The 24,425-nt window shown below is 43.0% G+C and overlaps 1 protein-coding gene across 7 annotated transcripts in view; it reads right to left on the reverse strand.

Moving 5' to 3' along the window:
• The window catches only part of MYH10 (myosin heavy chain 10), a 156,161-nt gene that overhangs the window by 95,182 nt on the left and 36,554 nt on the right, over positions 1-24,425 (reverse strand). For all 7 annotated transcript variants that reach the window (XM_065563317.1, XM_065563321.1, XM_065563319.1 and 4 more), the window contains exon 4: positions 2,115-2,142. In XM_065563317.1, the coding sequence (XP_065419389.1) occupies positions 2,115-2,142 (28 nt within the window). The remainder of the gene's footprint in view (positions 1-2,114; positions 2,143-24,425) is intronic.

Consider the following 24,425-nt stretch of genomic DNA (forward strand, 5'->3'; position numbering starts at 1 on the left):
GGAGAGGCTCCCACTGAACTTCAGTGGCAGCTGCTGGGTTGTCTGCTCCTGCTAGGAAACAAGACCTGGGAGCTTCCAGTCATCAAAAGCAGGGCAAAGGGTTTATTCTTGCTTTGGGGGACATTGTCCTAAAGCTGTCCTCCTCATAGAGGGAGTTTCTGTTTTGTAAAACAATAGTCATTTGAACACTACTGGCCCTAACTCATTTTTCAATGAGAGGGTGAAGGGTAGCCCTGCATTTGGAATGTACCATCTCCTACCCTGGGAAACCCAATCCTTCTCCAGCTTCTTAGATATTACTTTATAGGCTGGGAAATATTAGACTTTTTGCTTCTGGTTGGATAGGCAGGGATCCAGTCTGTTAAGCTTTGGGTGCCTGTAGCAGGGTGGACACCTGCTCCTGCCTGGAAGGGCCTGAGATAGCCCAGGGAGCAGGCAGCATGAAGGCTGAGCTGATCGGGGGAAGTGGCTGCAGCTCGGGCCACGCCCCAAACGGATTCAGCTGGCCTGTATAAAGAGGCTGGGAGCCAGGAGCTCCAGAGTCTCTCTCTGCATTCAGGGAGAGAAGGGCCTGGCTGCAGGGAGCAGGGCTGGGGAACTCCAGCCTGGAAAACCCCAGGCTGCGGCCTAGTCTTAGGCCAATGGGTACTGGGGGGTTACAGAGGGCAGCCCAGGGCTAATCCAAGGCAGCAGGTCCAAACCCCCCTTGCCAGTGATGAGTGGCCTATACTGCAGTCTGCCCCAGGGAGTGGGGACTACTTGGTGACTGGCAGTGGCCTAGTGCTGAGGCAAGGTGGGGATAATGGGTGGGGGTTCCCCGGGGAGGGGAGACCCAAATCTGTGGGGTACTGCCAGGGGGCAGCATCCCAGTAATAGGGGCACCGGGTGTCCTGGGAGGGACATGGGCACCAGAAGACGACAAGTTGGGTCACCGGCCTGCAGAGGGCGCTCCGGAGGCTGGATTGAGCTGATTCCCCAGAGTAACCAGCAGGGGGCGCCGCAGGGGTGAGTCCGGACCTCTACAGTGCCCTAGGGTAACCTATAAGCATGTGTGTCCTGGAACAAACATTTGTGGTAGTGTCCAAACTCTGCCGAGGGTCTCTGCCGATTGAAGTCACTAAAAACAGGATTGGGGACTTCAACAGCAGAGTCCAGGGAAGGGGTAGGGACGGTTTTATGGCCTGCAGCATGCAGGGGGTCAGACCAGATGATCATAATGGTCCCTTCTGACCTTAAAGTCTATGAGTCTATGAGTCTATGAATCCTTCACAGACATGTTACCTATAATGAGTTAATTGGTAATCGAATTGGAGATAGGAAAGCTAATATAAACAAGCCCTTAGGAGAAATGTTTTGAAGTTAAGTAAATAAGCTGGCTCCTAGGTTAACAGACATGGAGCTATGACTGACAGGGAAGATTGTAAATTAGCTAGGAGGCCCTTCAAATGTTAACTCATTCAGGGGAGGCCAGAAATGAAGTCCAACCTAAACTATTAGCCAGCTGGAGAGAGATGAGAAAGTAAAGAACCAGCCAGTTTCTTCAGAAACTCATTTGCATTTGGGGGTTCTCACTATGTTTTTAAATGTCCAAACAAGATCCCTTGCACTATATGCCACCAATAATATAGGATAAATGATGACAAACAAAAAATTTTAAAAAAAGACCATCTTAGTTTGAGTGAATTTTGAAGTTGAACCTGCCAAGTAGGCAACTGATCTTTTATTGTAGTTATTCAGCTAGTCTCTACACTTTGAATAGTTACAGTATGGTTTAACATTATCAGAATATTAATGATCTATAAATTAGAGAGATTCACTTGTTTGATTTATGATGGTTGTTTTTTTTTTTTAAGATATTATGCTTATCGAGTGGTAAATGCTATTTAACACTTTCAGTAAGTTGATAGTGGGACAAAGTTCAAATGCACCATTTTATGAACGAGTCAACATCTCTATACCAGACTAGATTAGATTTTATATTATGTGTTGCTAATTGTTACAAGCAGCTGCTGAGAGAAACACTAAGAGTAATCTATCCCGGCAATAGTAGCGAAGTTCCTTGTACTATCACTAATATGATAAAAAACAGCCAACTTATTATTTTGTTTACTTACGTGCAAAGAATTGATTGGTCCTCACGGTCTGCAAAACAAAGAAGAAAGAATATAGATTGTGATTTTTTTCTGATATTTTGTTGTAATTGCAAGCTACAAAGTTATATTAAAAGGACATTCAGAAACTTGAACTTTTTGTAATTCAGCAATAAAAAATTTAAAAAAATCAATTATGTTTGATGGTGTGGTCTTTAAGTAGCATCCTGAAGTCATTTAATTGGGGGGGGGGGGGGGGGCGGGAAGGGAGGAGAAGAGATGTTTTTCAGCTCTTTGTTTAGGTTTATAAAGAGTCTTCTTTTCAGCAAGAAGAGAGACTGACTAGTCAGGGAAACAATTAAACTGTCTATACAGAAAGTGCTGGCCAGTGCAGACTAAACTAAAATAAATATTATATACAAAATTATTTTCATTTTAGTAATCGATTTTTTTTTAACCATATAGTAGTCTATTATTTTCAGAGAGAAAATGAAACTAGTTGAAACTTTTAGTGTTTTATGTTCCCTACACAGTCTCCCAGATGCATTGGCTACAAATAAGATTTTAAGTACTTGGAAACAGCAAGAACGTCTGCAGCCAATATGATAATTCCCAGCTACAGCTTTTTCTTGTGAACATGTAAGCTCATAAGTGCTGTTTTAATTCAGTTTATTCAGAAGAGAGAGAGTTGCCAACAGGATGCCTAGCAAGATAGAGAACAGAACTGAACTGTGCAACAGGATACTGCTCAGCACACAATATACACTACTGTGCGTTGAAAAGATTGCCTGAAGGACATGCACTATTAACTGTGAATGGTTCTCTTGTGAGTTACAGCATCTTTACATACTGCATTTCAATATATGCTCCTTCTACTTTAACAGCTCTTCTGAAAAATACTTCATAAAGTTTTCTGGTCTTTCAGTTAGTTAAAGAACTCTTTCTCTCCCCTCCCTCCCCCCCAACTTCTTCAGTAAGCTCAGCAACTCCTCATGCCTATGAACCCCCCCCCCCCACACACACACACACACACACACAGAGCCTTCTCTCAAACTGGTTCTATAGCCATCTGCATAATGATCACTGAATAACTGGTAGTCATCTACTGCAAACTCATGAGGGAATTTCAGTAGAATTATTTATTTTTATGGGTAATTGTTAAGGTTAAGATTTTATCATGGACAGATCACAGGCAATAAACAAAAATTCACAGGAGCCTGTGACCTCTGTGGCTTTACTAAAAATAACCAGGGAGCAGAGCGGAAGGGGGCGAAGGGGGGGCATGCATGAATGACAGCTAGAGCACCACCACCATAGGAGGGGGAGCGAGCTAGCTCGCATAGCGCCGGCTCTGGAGCTGGCCACAGGTGCACAGCTCCGGCTACAGCCACAGGTGTGCGTGCACAGCTGCAACCCTGACCAAAGCCACAAGGCAGGGGCGTATGGCTCCATCTGCGGTCCTAGGGGGCAGTGCACAGCTCCAGCCCTGGCAGGAGAGTGGGTGGCACACAGTCCTGGCTCCCGACCCAGCTGTGGGGTAGGGGAGCAGAGCCCCAGCCCCAGGGGGCACAGTCCTGCAGCCCCATCTGCAAGGCAGGGATGCACAGTCCCAGCTGAAGCCAAAGAAGTCACGGAGTTCTGGTAAAGTCACAGAATCCATGACAGCTGTGATCTCCATGACTAAATCATATCCTTAGTAATAATAGTGAATTCCTCTGCAAACAAGTCAACCTTATTTTGTTTGAACGTAAGGTTCAAGACTAAGGGATATACCCCTGAGCCTTCCAGAATAAGACCAATACCATGTTTCAAGGGTCCTCATTATAAGGTCCCTTTTCTGTCCTTCAAAAAAAGGGACGTGCCATTCTTTAAACCTTTGAGATCTTTATGAATTGCTGGCCATGCATGACACACTAAGTAGAAGGACTCAGAAAAAAGCATCAAATAGCAACTGATAACTGCTGTTCTCTCTAGGAGAACAGTTCTAGACTTGAAGCACTAAAGGTGGACAGGCAGGAGGACAATTATGTTGCTGTGAAACATGTGATTCCTCCCTTCCTGCCATCCCTCCTCCCCACCTTCCCCTAGAATCCAATGATTTCACTTAATGGATTTGAAGTCTAGACACATGGTATTTTTTTTTAAATGGGATATCACAGTATAACTCAACTGTGTCTTTGCTGCAAGAAGCAAAGTAAAATTTTGTTGGGTTTGGATAGTTTTGGCCAAGGATTTTTAGGAGCTAGACTCCGAGATACTACTAAGTATGGAGGAATATGAAATAAAAACCCAAATCATAAACTAATTTTATAAAGCTTTCATGTACCAACTAGTACCGTTACAAGTACTGAAGCAGAATAGCCAGCTGTCTCCTCTAAAGAAAAGAGACTCAGGGAGGAGGGAGCAGTTGACCTGTTTTCTCTGTTACTCAACTAGGATATACACAACACAAGAAACCAAAAAGGGTCTTTGGAACTTTTTCCATGACAGCCCACCTGACACTGCCTCCCCCACCCCCCCAAAGGCAAGGGGGAAAAAAAAAAAAAAGAGGATTGTTTAATCTGTATATTTGAGTTATAGATTTGCCTTCAGACCCTTCCTGCAATAAAACATACGTTACTCAGAGATTTAGGAAGCCCAGATGTATATTGCAAGTCATTAAGGGTAAGAGACCCATTTCAAAACTGTAATTAAAGGATCTGTAATACACAGGGCTATCTGCAAAAGACTGCTAAGAGGTAATCCAAGAATCTATTGTTTATCTTTCATATCTATTTTCCGTGAGACAAAAGATGGTGAGACACCCCTAAACGGCTTTTGGAAAGTGTCGGACTAAGTACCTGGACTAGTCAGCAGCTTTAGCAGACCTACTTGCATATCTCAATCAAGGTTTACTGGATTGGGAGGCTACTACACAGGCTGTGAGACTCTGCAAATTGCTGTTCCCATACCTAAAGAAGCTGAAACCAAAACCAAGAAGTTAACCAGGGACACTTGCCCTTGATTTAAAGCTAAGTGACTCCTTAAGGTTGAAAGTAAAAACAAGCACCAGTCTAATCTGATTGAACTTGACTGCTTGTCTGCCATATACTGAGAGTGGTTTGTACATTAAAGTATTATCTGCAATTATAGAGGCATGTGGCTTTTCTTGGCAGTGCATGAAAAGTTACAGCATGTGGGTATAAATGTATCTCTGTATACAGAGAAAATGTTCAAACCCCCAAATCAGGATGTGGATTTTCCAGTGTGTGGGGTGGGTTAGAAACGCAGTAAATCACTAGATGTCTACACAGAATAAAACTGATATCCCCAGTGAAAACTAAGTATGAAAGAACTTTGAAGTCTTTCAGCTCTGAAGTCTGAGTTTTGAAAAGACAAGACAAAAAATATAACTAAATTGAAGATGTGAAAACACTACTTGGAAATATCTGCCTGATTTACTTCAGACTTCCCAAAAAATTGGCATATAGCATGCGTGCAACATTTCAGGCTACAGGAAGATTTTTATTTTTTGTCCAAGGATGGAGAAAAGTGGGCTTAAAATGGTGGACTTAAAAAGTGGTCTTAAAACTGCTAAGTGGTACCACAATGTATAATAGCTGTTGGTTTTCCTAAACCAGTTCTCTTCTGGCTTCCATTCTATGCTTCACGTCCCATTCCTTTGCTTCACTCCTTGCAAAAGCAGAAGCCTGTACCTAGTACAAACACATCTTAAAGTAAAGACCTCCCACACCAAGTACGAGGATGGTTGTAAAGAAAGCTTCAATTTAAAATCCTGACAATGCTCCTGGTTGAAAAAACACATGATTTAAGAGCTCGAGGGGCTAAATACAGTATTTAGTGTCTCCTTGTATTTGGTTCTTTGCTACACCCACTGAACAATTCCAGTAGAAGGGGATCAAGCAGTGCCAACTAGTTTGCAAGAATAATTCTAATGTACTGTTTGTGGCAAGTTGGGATGGGAGATATCGTTCTCCAATTCTAGCCATATTCAGTGTATCAGGAGCAAACAAAGTGAAGGCAGAATATTAGGTATTAAAAGCAATATCAGATGCACAAAAACAGATACATAGCATGGCCCTTCTTCCAACCATTCCTCATGAGCCCAAACAGGACCTGTATTGCCCACCAGGGAACATGACCTTTACCAAGTGACCACGTGAGGCATACTTTGAAATTACAGGCCCAATTCTGCAGACACTCGCAAAGTTTGGTAATTTGGGGACTACTTGTATTGAGTTGGCCAGATGTGCGCTTGCAGGACTGGGACTCAATTGCAAACGGAAGACAGAAAGACAGAATCACTAACTATACTGGAATTAGCAGAAGCATAAGAATGTTCATACTAAGTGATATCACCGGTCCATCTAGCCCAGTATCCTGTCTTCTGATAGTGGCCACTGCCAGATGCTTCAGAGGGAATCAACAGAACAGGGCAATTTCGAGTGATCCACATCCCCTGTGGTCCAGTCCCAGTTTCTGGCACTCAGAAGTTTAGGGACATCCGGAGCATGGGGTTGGATCCCTGACCATCTTGGCTGACAGCCATATCCTCCATGAACTTACCTAAATTCTTTTTTTAATCCAGTTCAAACCCAGTTTTGGCCTTTACAACATCCCCTGGCAACAAGTTCTACAGGTTGACTGTACATTGTGTGAAGTACTTGCTTTTGTTTGTTTTAAACCTTCTGACTGTTCATTTCAGTGGGTGACCTCTGCTTCATTTGTTATGTGAAGGGGTAAATAATACTTCCCTATTCACTTTCTCTAGACCACTCATGATTTTATAGTCCTCTATCCTCTCCCTCCACCCACCCAACCCTTTTCAAACTGAACAGTCCCAGTCTTTTTAATCTTTCCTATTATGGAAGCTGTAATATACCCCCCCCCCAATAATTTTTGTTGCCCTTCTTTGTACCTTCTCTAATTCCAGTATATCTTTTGGTGCCCAACACTTCTCTCTTTTGACTACTGCTCCATAGGGAGTGGATGTTTTCAAAAGAACTATCCACAATGACTTCAAGATCTCCTTTTTGAGTGGGAACAGCTAATTTAGATCCCATAATTTTGTATGGATAGTAGGGATTATGTTTTCCAATGTGCATTACTTTGCACTTAACACTGAATTTCATCTGCCATTTTGGCACCTAGTCACCCAGTTTAGGGAGATCCCTTTAACTCTTTGCAGTCAACTTTGGATTTAACTATCTTGAGTATTTTTATTGTCTGCAAATTTTGCCCTCTCACTATTTACCCCTTTTTTCCAAATCATTTATGAATATGTTGAATAGCATAGGCCCCAGTACAGATCATTGGGGGACACAGCTATTTACCAGTCTCCATTCTGAAAACTGACCATTTATTCCTACCCTTTGTTTCCTGTCTTTTAAACTGATCCATGAGAAGACCTTCCCTCTTATCCCAGGACTCTTTGCTTTGCTTAAGAGTGAGGGATGCTATCAAAGGCTTTCTGAAAATCCAAGTACACTATATCCACTGAATCACCCTTGTCCATGTTTGACGACTCCCTCAAAGAATTTCAATAGATTGGTAAGGCATGATTTCCTGTTACGAAAGCCATGTTGACTCTTCCCCAACATATTATATTCATCTATGTGTCTGATAATTATGTTCTTTACCATCGCATCAACCAATTTGCCAGGCACTGAAGTTAGGGTTACCGGCCTTTAGTTGCCAGGATCACCACTGGAGCTACATTCCATTAGCTATCCTCCAGTTATGTGGTACAGAAGCGGATGTCAGCGATAGGTTACATACCACAATTGGAATGCAAATATGAAATTGCAGAACTTTCACAATTCTTGGGTGAATATCATCTGGTCCTGGTGACTTTAGCTTAATTTATCAATTTTTTCCAATACCTCTTCTATCGATATCTGAGGAACTGTTTCAGATTGAGATATGTCACCTAAAAATAATGGTTCAGATGTGGGGGATCTCCCCCATATCTTCTGCAGTGAAGACCTGTACAAAGAATTCATTTAGCTTCTTCCCAATGGCCCTGTCTTCCTTAAATGCTCTATCAGCACCTCATTCCTCCAGTGGCCTGGCCTCACTGACTCTTGGGAAGCTTTATGCTCCTTTCTATTTTCCTCATTAAGATTTGACTTCCAATTTCTATAGGATGCCTTTTTGCCTCTAACCATCTCTTTTTACGCTGCTGTTTTCCCATGTTGGCTATTTTTGGTCCTCTCACTGTTGGGGGGGGGGGGGGGAAGGGGCGCAATACATTTAGGCTGAGCCTCTAGGATAGTCTTTTTAAATGTTTTCTCCAAGCAGTCTGCATGCATTTCACACTTGTGACTGATCCTTTGAATTTCTGTTTAACTAGCTTCTTCATTTTTGTGTAGTTCCCCTTTTTGAAGTAAATGCTACTGAGGGGGGTGTTATTTGGCATCCCCCCCAAGGATGTTAAATTTAATTACATTATGGTCGCTATTACTGAGCAGTTCAGCTATATTCACCTCCTGGACCAGACCTTGTGTTCCATTTAGAACTAAATCAAGAATTGCCTCTCCTCTTGTGGATTCCAGGAGAAGCTGCTCCAAGAAGCAGTCATTAGAGCAGAGAATGGTTGAAGGCCAGAATTTCTAATGAACTACTTACTGTTCCTCATTCAAAGTACAGTTCAGTAATCTTTAAAATTAACTGCCCTCTCAAAAGGTTGTGGAAAGTGTCCAGACACCAACAACTACCATGTACCACCACAACTAGCTAAACGAGAAATTCTTGGAACCATTTTAAATGCATCCCATTTTAGATTAATCTCAAATAAATATCACAATGCTGATATGAGGCATGTTACTATTTTTCCCCATCTGAATAAACCAATACAGCTATTCTTTAATAAGCTTTCAACAAGGCAGTGGTTTCTATTACACAGAAAAAGACATATTGCAAGTGTACGGAGTAAGTTAGCCACAGGCAGAAGTCAAATGCTACAATTTAGCAATACTTTTTGATGACATTTTATGGAAGGCAGAGATGCGAGGTATTAAATATTTATAGGACAGTTTGAATGTCTGCACAGAGTAGAATGCTGATAGCTAAAGATCTTCCTCTTTTTGTAGTGAAAACAGGTTCTAGTCATACTCATGCTGCTGTCACCAACAAAAGTAACAATTTTAGGGAAAGCAAACAGACACTGAATTGGTGTTAGCCATTTTGATGCAGAATTGAAAAAGGTAGCTGTGCTGCCAATAGAGTTACATATCCCACAAGAAATAGAAATCTTATACAAATGTGAGCACACTGTCACAGATACTCTAGAATTTCATTAGTTTGTACTGACAACTAAAAGATTAGAAGTTTCTGAAATTTACAAGCTTCCTACAATGGCTAGACAAAGACTTGTGTATTTTTTGTGATTTCAGTAGCTAAATCCATGTGCCAAAACAAGACTAACAAAGAAGAGATACCACTAAAATCTGAATGCTATTGTATTAGTTCTTTTAGAAGAAAAAACTGAATGGATGCCAGTTCTGTTACTCATTTACCAGTGAGCCAGTGGCAAGTATCTTTCAGTTCTACAATAAGTGAAGCACTTTCCAGTTTGACGTTATTTTCACTACAGTAAGTAATTTGTTGATAACTACTGTACTCAGTTGTATAGTAATCTTTAGTGTTTCAATAGCAAAGGCTATAAAAAGCAGGCATTTGTTTTTTAAAACTACACATAGTGGCAAGACATTGATCTATTCAAATTTGCTGCTGCAAAATATATTTAAGAGAAAAATTTCTGCCAGACTAGCTATTACACATTACTTAACGTTCTAAAGCAATCTCAACTCAAATCAAAATTGTAAAAAAAAAAAAAAAAAAAATCAAAGTTGCGATTTACTATTTTGATTTTACAATCTAAACTAGTGTTTAGATTACTGAAAATGCCCCAGAAAACTAAACTTAAAGCACAATATATAAGAATGCATTTTCACTCCACTATTGTAGATATGGCACAAAATGGCATGTCTGCAAAACAGCTGAAAGCTTCCAGCTGGAGCTCTTGAGTATGTGACTTGTTACACATTTGTATTACAATTTCTTTACTTGTAAAGTAGTATTTATTTACTAGAACTCTGAAATCAAGTAAATGATCCTACAGCTACATTTTCCCTTTAAAATAAGAAAAATTGACAATTTCAAATTTTATTTAGGCAAGTCTTGATAGATCCCTACTGCATGTTAAAAGCAGTGGTAGTTGGAAATCAGCACTACAGATCTCAGTCTTTTTAAGCAAGGATCTACAACACATACCTTTCAGTATTCGAATAGATTTTCATAATCTACAAGAAGGATTGTAAAACCTTACCATTCGGTCAGAAGTTGACATTTTACAATCCTTCTTGTAGATTTTCATAATTTATTTTAATGCTGAATGTTCAAATGACATTCCAGTGCAGTTAGTCTCTTGTAGTTGGCTACGGTGGCTTAGGAGAGAATTCATGTAAAATTCTTCAGTTTGAAGGAAGACAATTAGACTTCAGACTGTAAAATATACAATTTGGGGATTCCCTGCCTCCCCCTGTAGAATAGATAAGGTACAACAAATAGTTTCTAAAAATATTTAGGATTATGGTCATTTTTTGCCACTATTTTTTCCTAACTTTATTTTTCATCATTTTACAGAAGTCTTCTCTTTCAGAGAGTGTCACAAAGGATTACCATCTTTCAAAATGGCTACCACCTCCCATTGTTCTCAAATCAGAATGAGGCCACAGGTTGCCATCAGCTAAAATGCCCTCTTTTAAAGTGTCAATCACTTCCCATGATCCACAACTAAGCTCCTTTTGAAGAAGATGGTAGCCCACTATGCAGTCAGGAGACACTAGCCACTTTTGCTAGGGCAGCTTTTGGCTTAAAGCTCATGCAAATGGAAGCCATTTTGAAATGGCAATTCTTTGCGGTATTCCCCAAGACAGAATATTCTTCAGCTTTGTTACCTAGTTGATGGGAATGGAGCAACCATTAATCCTAAAAATGTTTCTTCAGTTGTATATGTACAGCTTCATTGTATGAAAAGTTTGAACTATTTTATTAGTGAAATTATACAGGGTTTGATGTCTAGTTGTTTGTAAAGTGCAGTGTGACTTTTCCCCTTCCCAATTCTTGGTTAGGACACACAGGGAATAAAAAGAATCCTCAGTTTATTCTACCCTGGCTGCTTCTTCTACACCAGAGGCCCTCTGTTGGGCAAACGAAAAAAACCCAAAACTGACTCCTTGCCATCTAACTCTCTACTTAAAGACAGGGGGGGGGGGGGGGGGGGAGAGGAGTGGTACAGGTTAACAGTGGGGTAAAGCAAAAAGAAAATCCAGGCTGGGCAGGGACAAGGCTGACATTGCATGGAGGGGATTCAACTGCAGGCCCATCAGGAGTAGCCAGCTGAGCCCAACTCATTTTCCACACAAGGAGTAACGAATTTTCCTGTAACACACTAATAAAGTTTATCTAGTTAAGGAGTCTATTTGTAGAATTCCTCTGTTTATTCTAGGACAGAGTTTTCCCTCCTCCAGTTTTGCATTCAAACAATCCGCTATATGAGACTCCGAATATCTGTTTTTAATAGCAACTGTTCACGTTACAAATTATTTCAAGAAATGCAGTAAGATTTTTATCTGCCAGTTTCATGTTTTCAGTTAGTTCCTCTTAGTATTGGGAGAAATGTTTATTTAAGAGCTATGACCACAGTAATGCCTGATTCAGCATCATGGCAGTCATGTGAAACCAAGTACTATAGTTTCTAGTGCTATGACTGGTATTTTAGAAAAGCATCCTGTAGATGGAGTCACATGCTTTTCAGAATGGCATGGTTTACCAGAGGTGGTTTTTACAATTTTTTTTTTTTTACCACCCTGGGGAAGGGGAGGGAAAAAAAAGTTTAGTCCCAGTTTAAGGCATTTTGCTATTTTAAAAACTGTTTCATTAATGCACATCATATTACACTTAGTTTTAGTTTCATAAATTTGGAGATTTATTTGTACAACCCCAAATTAAACATAAAACCACAGTGGGTGTAACACGAATATGTAATTATAATATTGACCACCAGAGTGTCTATACATTTTGGTTCAGTATTTTCTCAAGGAAGTTTTATAGGTCATGACTCATTTCAGTTTTCAGAAGTCAAAACCATATGAAAATAATGCACACTGTTGTAGGCTTGAAGCATTATGTAATCAGAGGCATGCAGAGTTGCAGACTACCAATCCAGGTCCATTTGGCCACACGCATTCTGTAGCGAAAGACCAACTTCGATGTAGTGGCTAGACTGAGCCTATGCCTCACTTTTGAATGGATGTATCTGAAGTTTGAAAAGATTGAAAGATTCACTGAAGTTCTGCCTTGTGAACACTCTCAATCCTGATGTGATTTTTAACATATGTTTCCAGGCAAGTTGAATGTTCCATCAGGTCTCACCAGGAATTTGGAGGTTTACAGATCCGGGGCATTCTTTTTACCAGGCTCCAGAGTGATGGCGATTACAAAAATGCTTTTCTAAATCTACAACACGTTTCATTAAATCACTTGGGGGTAGGGTCTTGTCCAAGTAGACAAAGCCAATGTGACGCACATCCATCCGTAACCAAAAGTATAGTCATCTTGTTCCAAAGCACTTCATCTTTTGCATCTTTTTCTTATTGTCTGTCAGGTAAGCTCAACACCACCATACAGTTCATTTGCTAAGGTCTTGGCTTCTCTTGCCAGTGTAGCATAGTACTTTCCAGTCTTCTATTGGTCTCCAATATCAACTGCTGATATATAAGCCAGTTTTCCTTATCTGCTACACTTAGCCATTACTGGCTCATTGTGCACATTACTCCAGCCATCTCATATGAATGTAACTATTTTTCCATGTAATTCTTTGTGTGCTTCCACCCTCAAGCCATCAGGAGTTGTATCTAACAGTTCCCCGCTACCTGCTTTCAACTGGGTATTTTATAGCCTGGTCTTAGGCAGCTGAGCATCCAACAGAAAGGGGAATATTACAGCCATAAAAAAAAAAAAAAAAAAAAAACCACCACACACTGCCATTTTCAAGTCTCTTTTGTTTCACCTCTGGAATGGTTTTTGTTACATACATATCCATTTGAGATTGAAAAAAAACTGGTACTTCTTCCTCCTTGTCTGCGGCTAGCCTGGATCTCACATTCTTTTGATGTATTTGGTAATGGCAATGCAGTATTACCAGTACCTTCATCCTCAGAGTCCGATTCTAATACTCATGTGTTTAGCCAGTCAGTGGTTCTAGTGTCTTTGTTCTTCCCACTGCATTCTGCAAAATGTTTCTTTATATCGTCTGCCTTTCTACTCACTTTATTTGCTTTTTCTGCATCTGGGGCCTGGTCTACACTAGGCGTTTATGTCGAAGTTAGCGCCGTTACATCGAATTAACCCTGCACCCGTCCACACTGCGATGCTATTTAGTTCGACATAGAGGTCTCTTTAATTCGACTTCTGTACTCCTCCCCGACGAGGGGAGTAGCGCTAAATTCGACATGGCCATGTCGAATTAGGCTAGGTGTGGATGGAAATCGACGCTAATAGCTCCGGGAGCTATCCCACAGTGCACCACTCTGTTGACGCTCTGGACAGCAGTACGAGCTCGGATGCTCTGACCAGCCACACAGGAAAAGCCCCGGGAAAATTTGAATTTGAATTCCTTTTCCTGTCTGGCCAGTTTGAATCTCATTTCCTGTCTGGACATCGTGGCGATCACAGCAGCACTGGCAACGATGCAGAGCTCTCCAGCAATGATGGCCGTGCAGTCTGTGAATAGAAAGAGGGCCCCAGCATGGACTGATCGGGAAGTCTTGGATCTCATCGCTGTGTGGGGCGATGAGTCCGTGCTTTCTGAGCTGCGCTCCAAGAAACGGAATGCAAAGGTCTATGAGAAGATCTCTAGAGACATGTCAGAGAGAGGATACAGCCGGGATGCAACGCAGTGCCGCGTGAAAATCAAGGAGCTGAGACAAGGCTACCAGAAGACCAAAGAGGCAAACGGACCCCCCGGATCCCATCCCCAGACATCCCGTTTCTACGAGGCACTGCATTCCATCCTCGGTGCGGCCGCCACCACTACCCCACCACTGACCGTGGACTCTGAGGATGGGATAGTGTCCATGGCCGGTTCCTCGGACATGTTAGGGGACGGGGAAGATGAGGAAGGAGATGAGGAGGGCGAAGCAGTCGGCAGCGCTCACAACGCTGATTTCCCCGACAGCCAGGATCTCTTCATCACCCTTACAGAGATCCCCTACCAAGCGTCCCCAGCCGTTACCCCGGACACAGAATCTGGGGAAGGATCAGCCAGTAAGTGTTGTAAACATCTAAACATTTATTTTTAACAGAACAGGAATATTAACAATTAAAAGAATGGGTTGTTCATGATTACTTTGCCCTAGGCGCTTAACGGTTCAGTCATGGGCAGTGCAAGTTTTGAAAAAAAAATCTAGCAATGTCCGGTTTTCCGTGATTGTCCTGCCCAAGCCGCTCTACTGTTTAGTCCCTGCTACTGCAGCTACAGTAAAATGCGGTCTATATGTCCGGGGATAGAGCAGTAATCCTCCTGGGACATCTCGATGAAGCTCTCCTGGAGGTAATTGGAAAGCCGTTGCATGAGGTTCCTGGGGAGAGCGGCCTTATTGGGTCCTCCGAAGTACGACACGTTGCCGCGCCACGAGACTATCAAGTACTCGGGAATCATTGCTCTGCACAGCAGGGCGGCATACGGCCCTGGTCTTTGGAGGCTCTCCCGAAGCATTCTCTCGCTCTCAGAGATCCTCATCAGGGTGATGTCGCCCATGGTGACCTGCTTTGAATTAGGTAGGGGAATGTTAGTGTTGGGACTGCTTGCCCATTCCTTTACAGAACTGTAACCGCTGGTTTGCAGCCACGCGGTGGAGGCGGGAGAGGGGCAGCCGAAAGGGATCGTTCCCGGGGACAGCCGCGAGGGGGTGGGACAGGGGCAGAGTTCCCGCTTGCCGGATTGCTGGCAGCAGGGACTGACATTGCTTTAAATGTGAAATGAGGCCAGTGCTAATATAAAAGTTTTAAACTGCCACAAGTCTACAGCTTACCATGTCTGCCTGCAACAGAAATTCCGTTGTGCTGCCCCGCTTCTCAAATGTGCTGTGCAAGACCCCAGGCACTGAATGCGAAGGCCGAGAATTCGACCTTGTGCTGAGTGCGCATGTGATAGGTGCTGTGCATGGTCTTGTTCACAGAGAAAGACTATGTTCTTTGTTCACAACTACATTTATCTTTCTGAGGAATTCACTCCCTTTTTCCCATTTCCACAGCCCCATCTGCGACTGTCTCACAACCTAGCCTGGCATCACACTCCCAGAGGCTAGCGCAGATTAGGCGTAGGAAGAAGAGGACACGGGAAGACATGTTCTCGGAGCTTATGGCCTGTTCCCGAGCCCAGGCAGCACAGCAGACCCAGTGGCGGGAGAATTTGACCCAAATGCACCAAGCAAACATGGATCGGGAGGAGAGGTGGCGGCAGGAAGACCAGCAGGCGACTCAAACGCTGCTTGGACTACTGAGGGAGCAAACAGACACGCTCCGACGCCTTGTGGATGTTCTGCAGGAACGGAGACAGGAGGACAGAGCCCCGCTGCAGTCTCTCTAACCGCCCTCCCCCGCCACCAAGTCCCATACCCACCTCACCCAAAGTGCAAAGAAGGAGAGGCTGCAGAGTCCGTGCTAACTCTCACTCCACCCCTGCAGAGAGTTCTAGTATCAGAAGGCTCTCATTCCCCAAAATTTGAAAAGTTCTTTCCTTCCCGCCTGACACAAGCCCCCGTCCAAGTTTCACCTCCCAGTTCCATGTGTAGTTGATAATAAAAAATACGTTTCTGTTAACTACTGTTTCAATCATGTTCTTTTGGAGGAGGAGGGGAAAGGGGGTTGGTAATTGGACAGGACAGTCACCTTTGGCAGGGTACATAGGCGGGGGCAGGTACAGCAGCAGGGCACATACACAGTGCAGTGATGCAGTGACTAGTTACCCTGGTTAGTCTGGGAGGTGGTTTTCATGTTATGTGGTGGGGGGTGGGTTGCTCTGTGACTTTGTGGCGGGGGAGGGCAGTTACAGATCTTAAGCGGCAGTCCTTATGCAGGATCACAGAGCCACGCAGCAGGGGATCTGTAACCGTCCTCCCCCTGCCACAAAGTCACATAGCCCCCCCATACACACAGTCCTGATCAGGAGGGGTGACAGGCTCCGTTGAAACAACCATCCCACCGCAGCGGAGCCTGTCAATCCTTGAGTTTAGAAGCTTCATTCGCGTCACTACACTACACCCGCTCCGCACCACAGTCTGCGTCCCAGTTTTAAAAAATTCCCGCGAAAACAGTATTAAAGAAAACGGTGTGCATTAACAAAGTAGAACTATTTTTATTTCGAAACGTGTGTTGGAAGGGGGGTGAAGGGGGTATGTAACTGGATAGGATAGTCAACATTAACTGGGTAAAGAAACGGGGGCAGGTTCAGCTTCTCTGTACACAAACTTTAAAGTCACAGGTTACCCTGCTCACTCAGGAACTTAGCTTTCAACGCCTCCTGGATGCACAGCGCTTCCCGCTGGTCTCTTCTAATCGCCCGGCTGTCTGGCTGTGCGTAATCAGCAGCCAGGCTATTTTCCTCAACCTCCCACCCTGCCATAAAGGTCTCCCCCTTGCTCTCACAGAGATTGTGGAGCACACAGCAAGCTGCTATAACAATGGGGATATTGGTTTAGCTGAGATCACAGCGAGTCAGTAAGCTTCTCCATCTCCCCTTGAGACGGCCAAAAGCACACTCCACCACCATTCTGCACTTGCTCAGCCGGTAGTTGAAGAGTTCTTTTTCAGTGTCCAGGGTGCCAGTATAGGGCTTCATGAGCCAGGGCATTAGCGGGTAGGCTGGGTCCCCGAGGATGACTATAGGCATCTCCACATCTCCAACAGTTATTTTGTGGTCCGGGAAGTAAATACCTTGCTGCAGCCGTCTAAACAGACCAGAGTTCCTGAAAACACGAGCGTCATGAACCTTGCCCGGCCATCCCACGTAGATGTTGGTAAAACGTCCCCTGTGGTCCACCAGTGCTTGCAGCACCATGGAAAAGTAGCCCTTTCTGTTAATGTACTGGGTGGCCTGGTGGTCCGGTGCCAGGATAGGGATGTGAGTTCCATCTATGGCCCCACCGCAGTTTGGGAATCCCATCGCTGCGAAGCCATCTATGATCGCCTCCACGTTTCCCAGGGTCACTACCTTTGGCAGCAGTACATCAACGATTGCCTTGGCTACTTGCATTACAACAACCCCCATGGTAGATTTGCCCACCCCAAACTGGTTGGAGACTGACCGGTAGCTGTCTGGCGTTGCAAGCTTCCAGAGGGCTATGGCCACTCGCTTCTGGACAGTCAGTGCAGCTCGCAACCGGGTGTCATTGCGCTTCAGGGCAGGGGACAGCAACTCAAAGTTCCAGGAAAGTTCCCTTCCGCATGCGAAAGTTTCGCAGCCACTGGGATTCATCCCAGACCTGCAGCACTATGCGGTCCCACCACTCAGTGCTTGTTTCCCGTGCCCAGAATCGCCGTTCCACGGCATCAACATGACCCATTACCACCGTGATGTCCTCGGCGCTGGGTCCCGTGCTTTCTGAGAGGTCTGTGCTACTCTCAGACTTCAGGCCATCACCGCGGTGCCGTAGCCTCCTCGCCTGACTTTTCTGCATCTGCCACAGGGAAACCTGTATGATAAGCTGCGAGGCGTTGAGAGCGGCCACAACTGCAGCGATGGTCGCAGCGTGCTCCATGCTCGCAGTGCTGTGGCGTCCGCGCTGTCAATGACTGGAAAAGTGCGCGAACTGATTTCCCGCCGGCGCTTTCAGGGAGGGAGGGCGGGAGTGATGGACGGATGACGACACTTACCCAAAAGCACCCTGGACACATTTTGTTACCCAGAAGGCTTTTGCGGCTACACCCAGAATTCCAATGGGCAGAGGGGACTGCGGGAACTGTGGGATAGCTGACCACAGTGCACCGATTCGAATGTCGACGCTTTCACCGTTAGTGTGGACTCTCAAAGTCGAATTACTGTCCTTAGTGTGGACACACACGTTCGACTTTGCAATATCGATTCCAAAAATTCGATGCAAGTAAAATCGAACTACTCTCGTAGCGTAGACAAGGCCTAAGACTCAGTCATCTTCACGAACTTTCTCAAAATAGCCATGAATTGGGACAAGTCTTCTTCCACCTTTGCTCAGATTGAAATATTTTTACTTGAGTCACTGTACTCATGGAGTTCAGCTGCAGCAGTTGTACTTCAGCCAGCCAGATCAAGGAACAGACTAGTGCCTTAACTATTCAGTCCACTTTACCTCAAACTGGAGCTGAAACATCTGAATCTGGGAATTCCCCTTCTTTGTTTAGCAATGAAAATTACATGTTTTGTTAACTAACTTTCATTGCTAAACAAAGAAGGGGAATTCCCAGATTCAGATGTTTCAATTCCAGTTTGAGGTTGCCAAGACAATAGCATACCGCTTTAAGTGGAGAGGTTTTTTTTTAATTTTATTTCCTTTAAATTAAAATTAAACAGACCATATTACTGCAAAAACTATTATCCAATTGTTAAGTATTTTTGTTAATATATTCCAATAAACCAGCAAAATTAGGGAAAATAACGTTAAGCTAGTAGTTACGAGTGCCCTGTCCTAAACTAGTTTTTCCCCAGGAAATTGCCAACCCTGACTATATGGTCAGTCACGAACTAGATTTGTAATACTTCAAAACTCTATAACTTGACACTTTGCAAGGAATATTGAGTATGGTGTAATTAAAACATGTAGATGCCAATCTCTGTAAAGCTGTGTGTGACATTTTATACAAGCTGTAAAATGAGCTATTTGAGTGTTTGGTGGATAACCATAATCTTCAGGTTATGTTCAATACATCCTGAACTATGCAATGGCAGGATACGACGCTGCACAAAAACTTGGCAGCTCTGGCTGAGATAGACAGGAATGTTTATGAAACCTGCTAGGGTTACTTAAGTGCATGAGTACCACAAGGTGTCTGATGTGTGCTGGATGGTGCTAGGGTGCCTGTGTGTTTGAGGGAGTATGGACTGATGATAGACACCTGAGGATGCTGGATGTAGCTGGGTGGGGATGCTGGATGAAAACTACAGGCAGGGTGATGGTGTCTGGGGCTCAAAGGGGATAAGAGGTACTAGTATCAGTACTGGGCCCCTGACATCTTTCTTCCTCCTCTCAACTGCCCTTTCCCTGCAAAAAGAAGCAACGGGAGAGTGGTGAAAGGGCAAGAGAGGCTGCATGGCAGCTAGCAGTGGAAGTACCACAGCAACCCCTGGTGGCACAGCTAAATGCTTAACATCTCAGAGGGTCTGTAGGAATGCAGATAGGGCCCTACCAAATTCATGGTCCATTTTGGTCAGTTTCACGGTCATAGGATTGTTTAAATAGTAAATTTCATTATTTCAGCTATTTAAATCTGAAATGTCATGGTGTTGTAATTATAGAATCATAGAACTGGAAGGGACCTTGAGAGGTCATCAAGTCCAATCCCCTGCACTCAAGGCAGGAATAAGCATTATCTAGGCCATCCCCGACAGGTGTTTGTCCAACCTGCTCTTAAAAATCCCCAATGATGGAGATTCCACAACCGCCTAGGCAATTTATTTCAGTGCTTAACCACCCTTACAGTTAGGAAGTTTTTCCCTAATGTCCAACCTAAACTGCCCTTGCTGCAATTAAAGCCCATTACTTCTTGTCCGATTCTCAGAGCCTAAGGAGAACAATTTTTCTCCCTCCTCCTTGTAACAACCTTTTATGTCCCCCCGCCTCAGTCTTCTCTTCTCCAGAAGAAACAAACCCAATTTTTTCAATCTTCCCTTATAGGTCATGTTTTCTAGACCTTTAATCATTTTTGTTGCTCTTCTCTGGACTTTCTCCAATTTGTCCACATCTTTCCTGAAATGTGGAACCCAAGACTGGACACAAATACTTCAATTGAGGCCTAATCAGCTCAGAGTAGAGCAGAAGAATTACTTCTTGTGTCTTGCTTACAATACTCCTGCTAATACATCAAAGAATGATTTTTGCTTTTTTTGCAGCAGCATTACACGGTTGACTCATATTTAGCTTGTGATCCACTATGATCTCCAGATCCCTTTCCTCAGTACTCCTTCCTAGACAGTCATTTCCCATTTTGTATGTGTGCAACTGGTTGTTCCTTCCTAAGTGGAGCACTCTGCATTTGTCCTTATTGAATTTCATCCTATTTACTTCAGACCATTTCTCCAGTTTGTCCAGATCATTCTGAATTTTAATCCTATCCTCCAAAGCACTTGCAATCCCTCCCAGTTTGGTTCTGCAAACGTTATGTGTGTACTCTCTATGCCATTATCTAAATCATTGATAAAGATATTGAACAGAACCGGACCCAGAACTGATTCCTGCGGGACCCCACTTGTTATGCCCTTCCAGCATGACTGTGAACCACTGATAACTACCCTCTGGGAAAGATTTTCCCACCAGTTTTGCACCCACCTTATAGTAGCTCCATCTAGGTTGTATTTCCCTAGTTTGTTTATGAGAAGGTCATGCGAGACAGTATCAAAAGCCTTACTAAAGTCAAGATATACCACATCTACCACTCCCCCCATCCACAAGGCTTGTTACCCTATCAAAGAAAGCTATCAGGTTGGTTTGACAAGATTTGTTCTTGACAAACCCATGCTGACTGTTATTTATCACCTTATCTTCTAGGTGTTTGCAAACTGATTGCTTAATTATTTGCTCCATTATCTTTCTGGCTACAGAAGTTAAGCTGACTAGTCTGTAATTCCCCGTGGTTGTCACTGCCACCAACAACAGTGCAGAAGTAAGGATTGCATGGTATGGTATTGCCACCGTTACTTCTGTGCTGCTGACAGGGCGCTGCCTTCGGAACAGGGCACCTGGCCAATAGCCGCCGCTCTCCAGATACCCAGCTCTGAAGGCAGCACAGAAGTAAGGGAGGCAATACTACACCCCAAAATAACCTTGCAACCCCCCTGCAACTACCTTGTGGGTCAGGACCCCCAATTTGAGAAAAACACTGGTCTCCCCTGCAAAATCTGTGTAGTATAGGATAAAAGCACACAAGACAGTGTTGCGGGGGGGGAGGGGGGGGGAACAGGAGACGAGATTTCATGGTCAATAACGAACTTTTCATGGCTGTGACTTTGGTAGGGCCCTACAGGTAGAGCTGCAAAATGTGTGACACTTAGCAGTCCTGCTAAAATGTAGTATGCTGACAAGATAAGAATTCATTTCAGTTTCTCCTGCACGAGCAATAAATCCTTCAAGCTTATTGTTAAGCCCTTTGTGGGACTGGTGGCTAATAAAAGGCAAGAATTAGGAAATTTAACTAGTACGGAATTAAGGATGGATTCTTTTCAGCCCTCAAGAAAGCAAGATAGTCAAAAACTTTACACATCACAGTGCGAACCCACAGAGACCTAATAACAAAATGCAGTAGAACCTCAGAGTTATGAACTGACCAATCAACCCCTCCTCCCCCCATTTGGAAATGGAAGTATGCAATCAGGCAGAGACACCCCTACAGCAAATACAGTAGTGTTAAAGTTTAACTACTTAAAAAAAAAAAAGGGGGAGGAGAGAAAGCAGCATTTTCCAAAGCTGTATTAAGTGAATGTTCAGTTGTAAACTTTTGAAAGAGCAACCATAAGGTTTTCTTCTGCGTTACGAACATTTCAAAGTTACGAACAACCTCCATTTCTGAGGTGTTTGTAACGGAGGTTCTACTGTGGTAAAATTATTTTAAAAAAAAAAAGTTCAATAAGCTTAGCTAACAATCAAGTGTTTTCCATTAGCTTTCTATTTGGATTTGAAGTGAACTGGAAGTTTGTTTCAGCAGAACAGAATTTATATTACTCAGTTCCTGTCTGCAGCAGATTTTTGGCAATGCTCTTGTATGTTGCCTCCCTTCCCTCACTAAACAAATGCTTTCTCTTCACTTATTCATTCCTCACATTATGCACCAGTGTCTACCTTCGATTTCCAATAGGCAGCTGGACAACATGTTGCAACAATACACAAAAAGACTTACAAATTCCTCACATAAGGCTTGACATGCAGCTGGTTCTGTGTAGGCAGAAGTGCAAAATGGCTACCAGGGTAGAAAGCATTGTGTGAATCTTGTGATAAACCAGAACAAAACAAAAAAACACCACGATCATGGAAAATATTTGGGATTTTAATCATAGATTTAGTATGTCCGACAATAGGTGTTTTGCATTCTTTACAGAACATGGAGAGAATGCTGTGTGGCTCCCTTCCAGTCTTTTCAGCCTAACAGAATGTTATGCTGCTTGCTACATAGCGTGGTTTCCATTTGAGAAAGTGAGGCTATCCAAAAGGAGAGACTGCTAGAGTTCCTTGTTCATTGAATTTTCAGAAAGCAGTTTGTGCTGTAATTTTAGTTCTAGTCTTCCAAATCCTAGGAAAATGCTTTCTTCCCAAGGACAGACTTCCAACAGGTATTGAGCATTACTCTATATTTCTAATCACTAAGCGACAGTAGGCCCTAAAACTATAGGCCATATCAGCCTTTGATTAACCTAAAGTAGTTAGTGGTAGGCATAATTACTGTTTACAGATGAAAATTCTCCCCAGTTGAATTAAAGTCAGTCCTATGACATTAATGCTAATTTAATATTCAACAAAAGATCAAGGAAACGATGAAAAAAAGTGTAAATACAGCAAAATACCCCCACACAACCACGATGGACCTTGGCAAGCGCTAACACTCTTCCCTCCCCATACACATACCCGAAATACCAGGCCTCTTATTTTCCTGAGCAACCTGAGACATTGCTTTGAAAATTTAGCTTTAACCTACTGAACTAATTGCCATATGAAAAATCCCACACAGTGACTACAAATAAGGTATAGCTAGGGTAAACCAGCAGTAAATTTTGGAAAGAGGAAGAAGAATAAATTGAGTTATTGATGAATACGAGTGCTAGGTAACATCCCCAAATTGGTGCTACTATCTCAAGATTAGGCCAGTCCTCCATTTCCAATTAAATGAAAAAACATTGAAAGTCAGCAATTAGATGTGTTCTGTAAGTTTTCCTGTACCTTAAGTGAGACCCAAGTCCCAACCCCAACTTTCATTTCCTCACTTATTCATTTTTCAGCAGCATAGCTGGCCCTGCATGTTGTATAAAAACTGGGGCTGAGCATTTCAAAGCTGCCAAAGGGATTTAGAAGCCCTATTCCCACTGAACTGAGCATTTAAGTAGCTTTGAAAAATCTCAGCCTAGATTTTTAGCTATAAACTGTTTAGTCAAACAAACAGACTAGTTCCTTCATCACACTTATCGATGTGATTCTGTTGATGTAAATAGTTTAGTTATATGGAAGTTTAAAGTTTAGTGCACAGATCAGCATATATTCTGCTGCTCTTTCAACTGTTCCTGCATAATGCTAGCAAGTGAGGAAATTAAAGTAATGGAAGGGAAACAAAAGAACGGGAATAGAAATGTTATGTCTGTTAGACAAATGTACCTTACAGGCTACAACACTTTTCTAAAGAGCTCCTATGTCACCAAGTAATAAGCAGCTTGTGTTAACCTCGTGGTGTCACAGCACAGGACACTGTGGGATGAGCCTTCTCAGGGATGAATCCTAGAACTCAAGAGCTCACAAAAACTACCCACACATTTTGGTACAGGTACAGGTGTAAAATATTTCAACAGCAACACATGTGATTTAGCGACCTTTTTTGTAGCAGTGTGTTTGTCAGCTTAAAACATCTTCAATCATGCCCTTAATAAAACAAATAAACCAAAATAGTAACGTGATTTATTGGCCAGTGAATCAAGTTTTATACACTTTACTGGCTAAAGGAGATAATTCAGCTTTGCCTACTATTGTCTTCATCAAAAGGACACACGTTCAATATGATTAGATGTCTCATACTAATGCAAGAAGTACGGGGAATAAACAAGAAAACTAGAAATACTAGTGAATAATAATTACAACATAATTGGCATTACAGAGGGTGAAATAATTCACATGACTGAAATATTGGTATAGAAGGGTACAGATTGTTCAGGAAAGACAGGAAGGTAAAAAGGAGGAGCAGTTGCCTTGTATAATCAAGATATATACACTTGATTGAGGTTGATATCAAAGTGGGAGATAGACCTGTTGAAAATCTCTGGGTAAGGATAAAAGGAGTTTAAAAAAAAAAAAAAAAAAGTGATGCCATGGCATGGTCTACTATAGA

The sequence above is a fragment of the Chrysemys picta genome, chromosome 12 (genome assembly GCF_011386835.1).
Source record: "Chrysemys picta bellii isolate R12L10 chromosome 12, ASM1138683v2, whole genome shotgun sequence".
NCBI classification, from domain to species: Eukaryota; Metazoa; Chordata; order Testudines; family Emydidae; genus Chrysemys; species Chrysemys picta.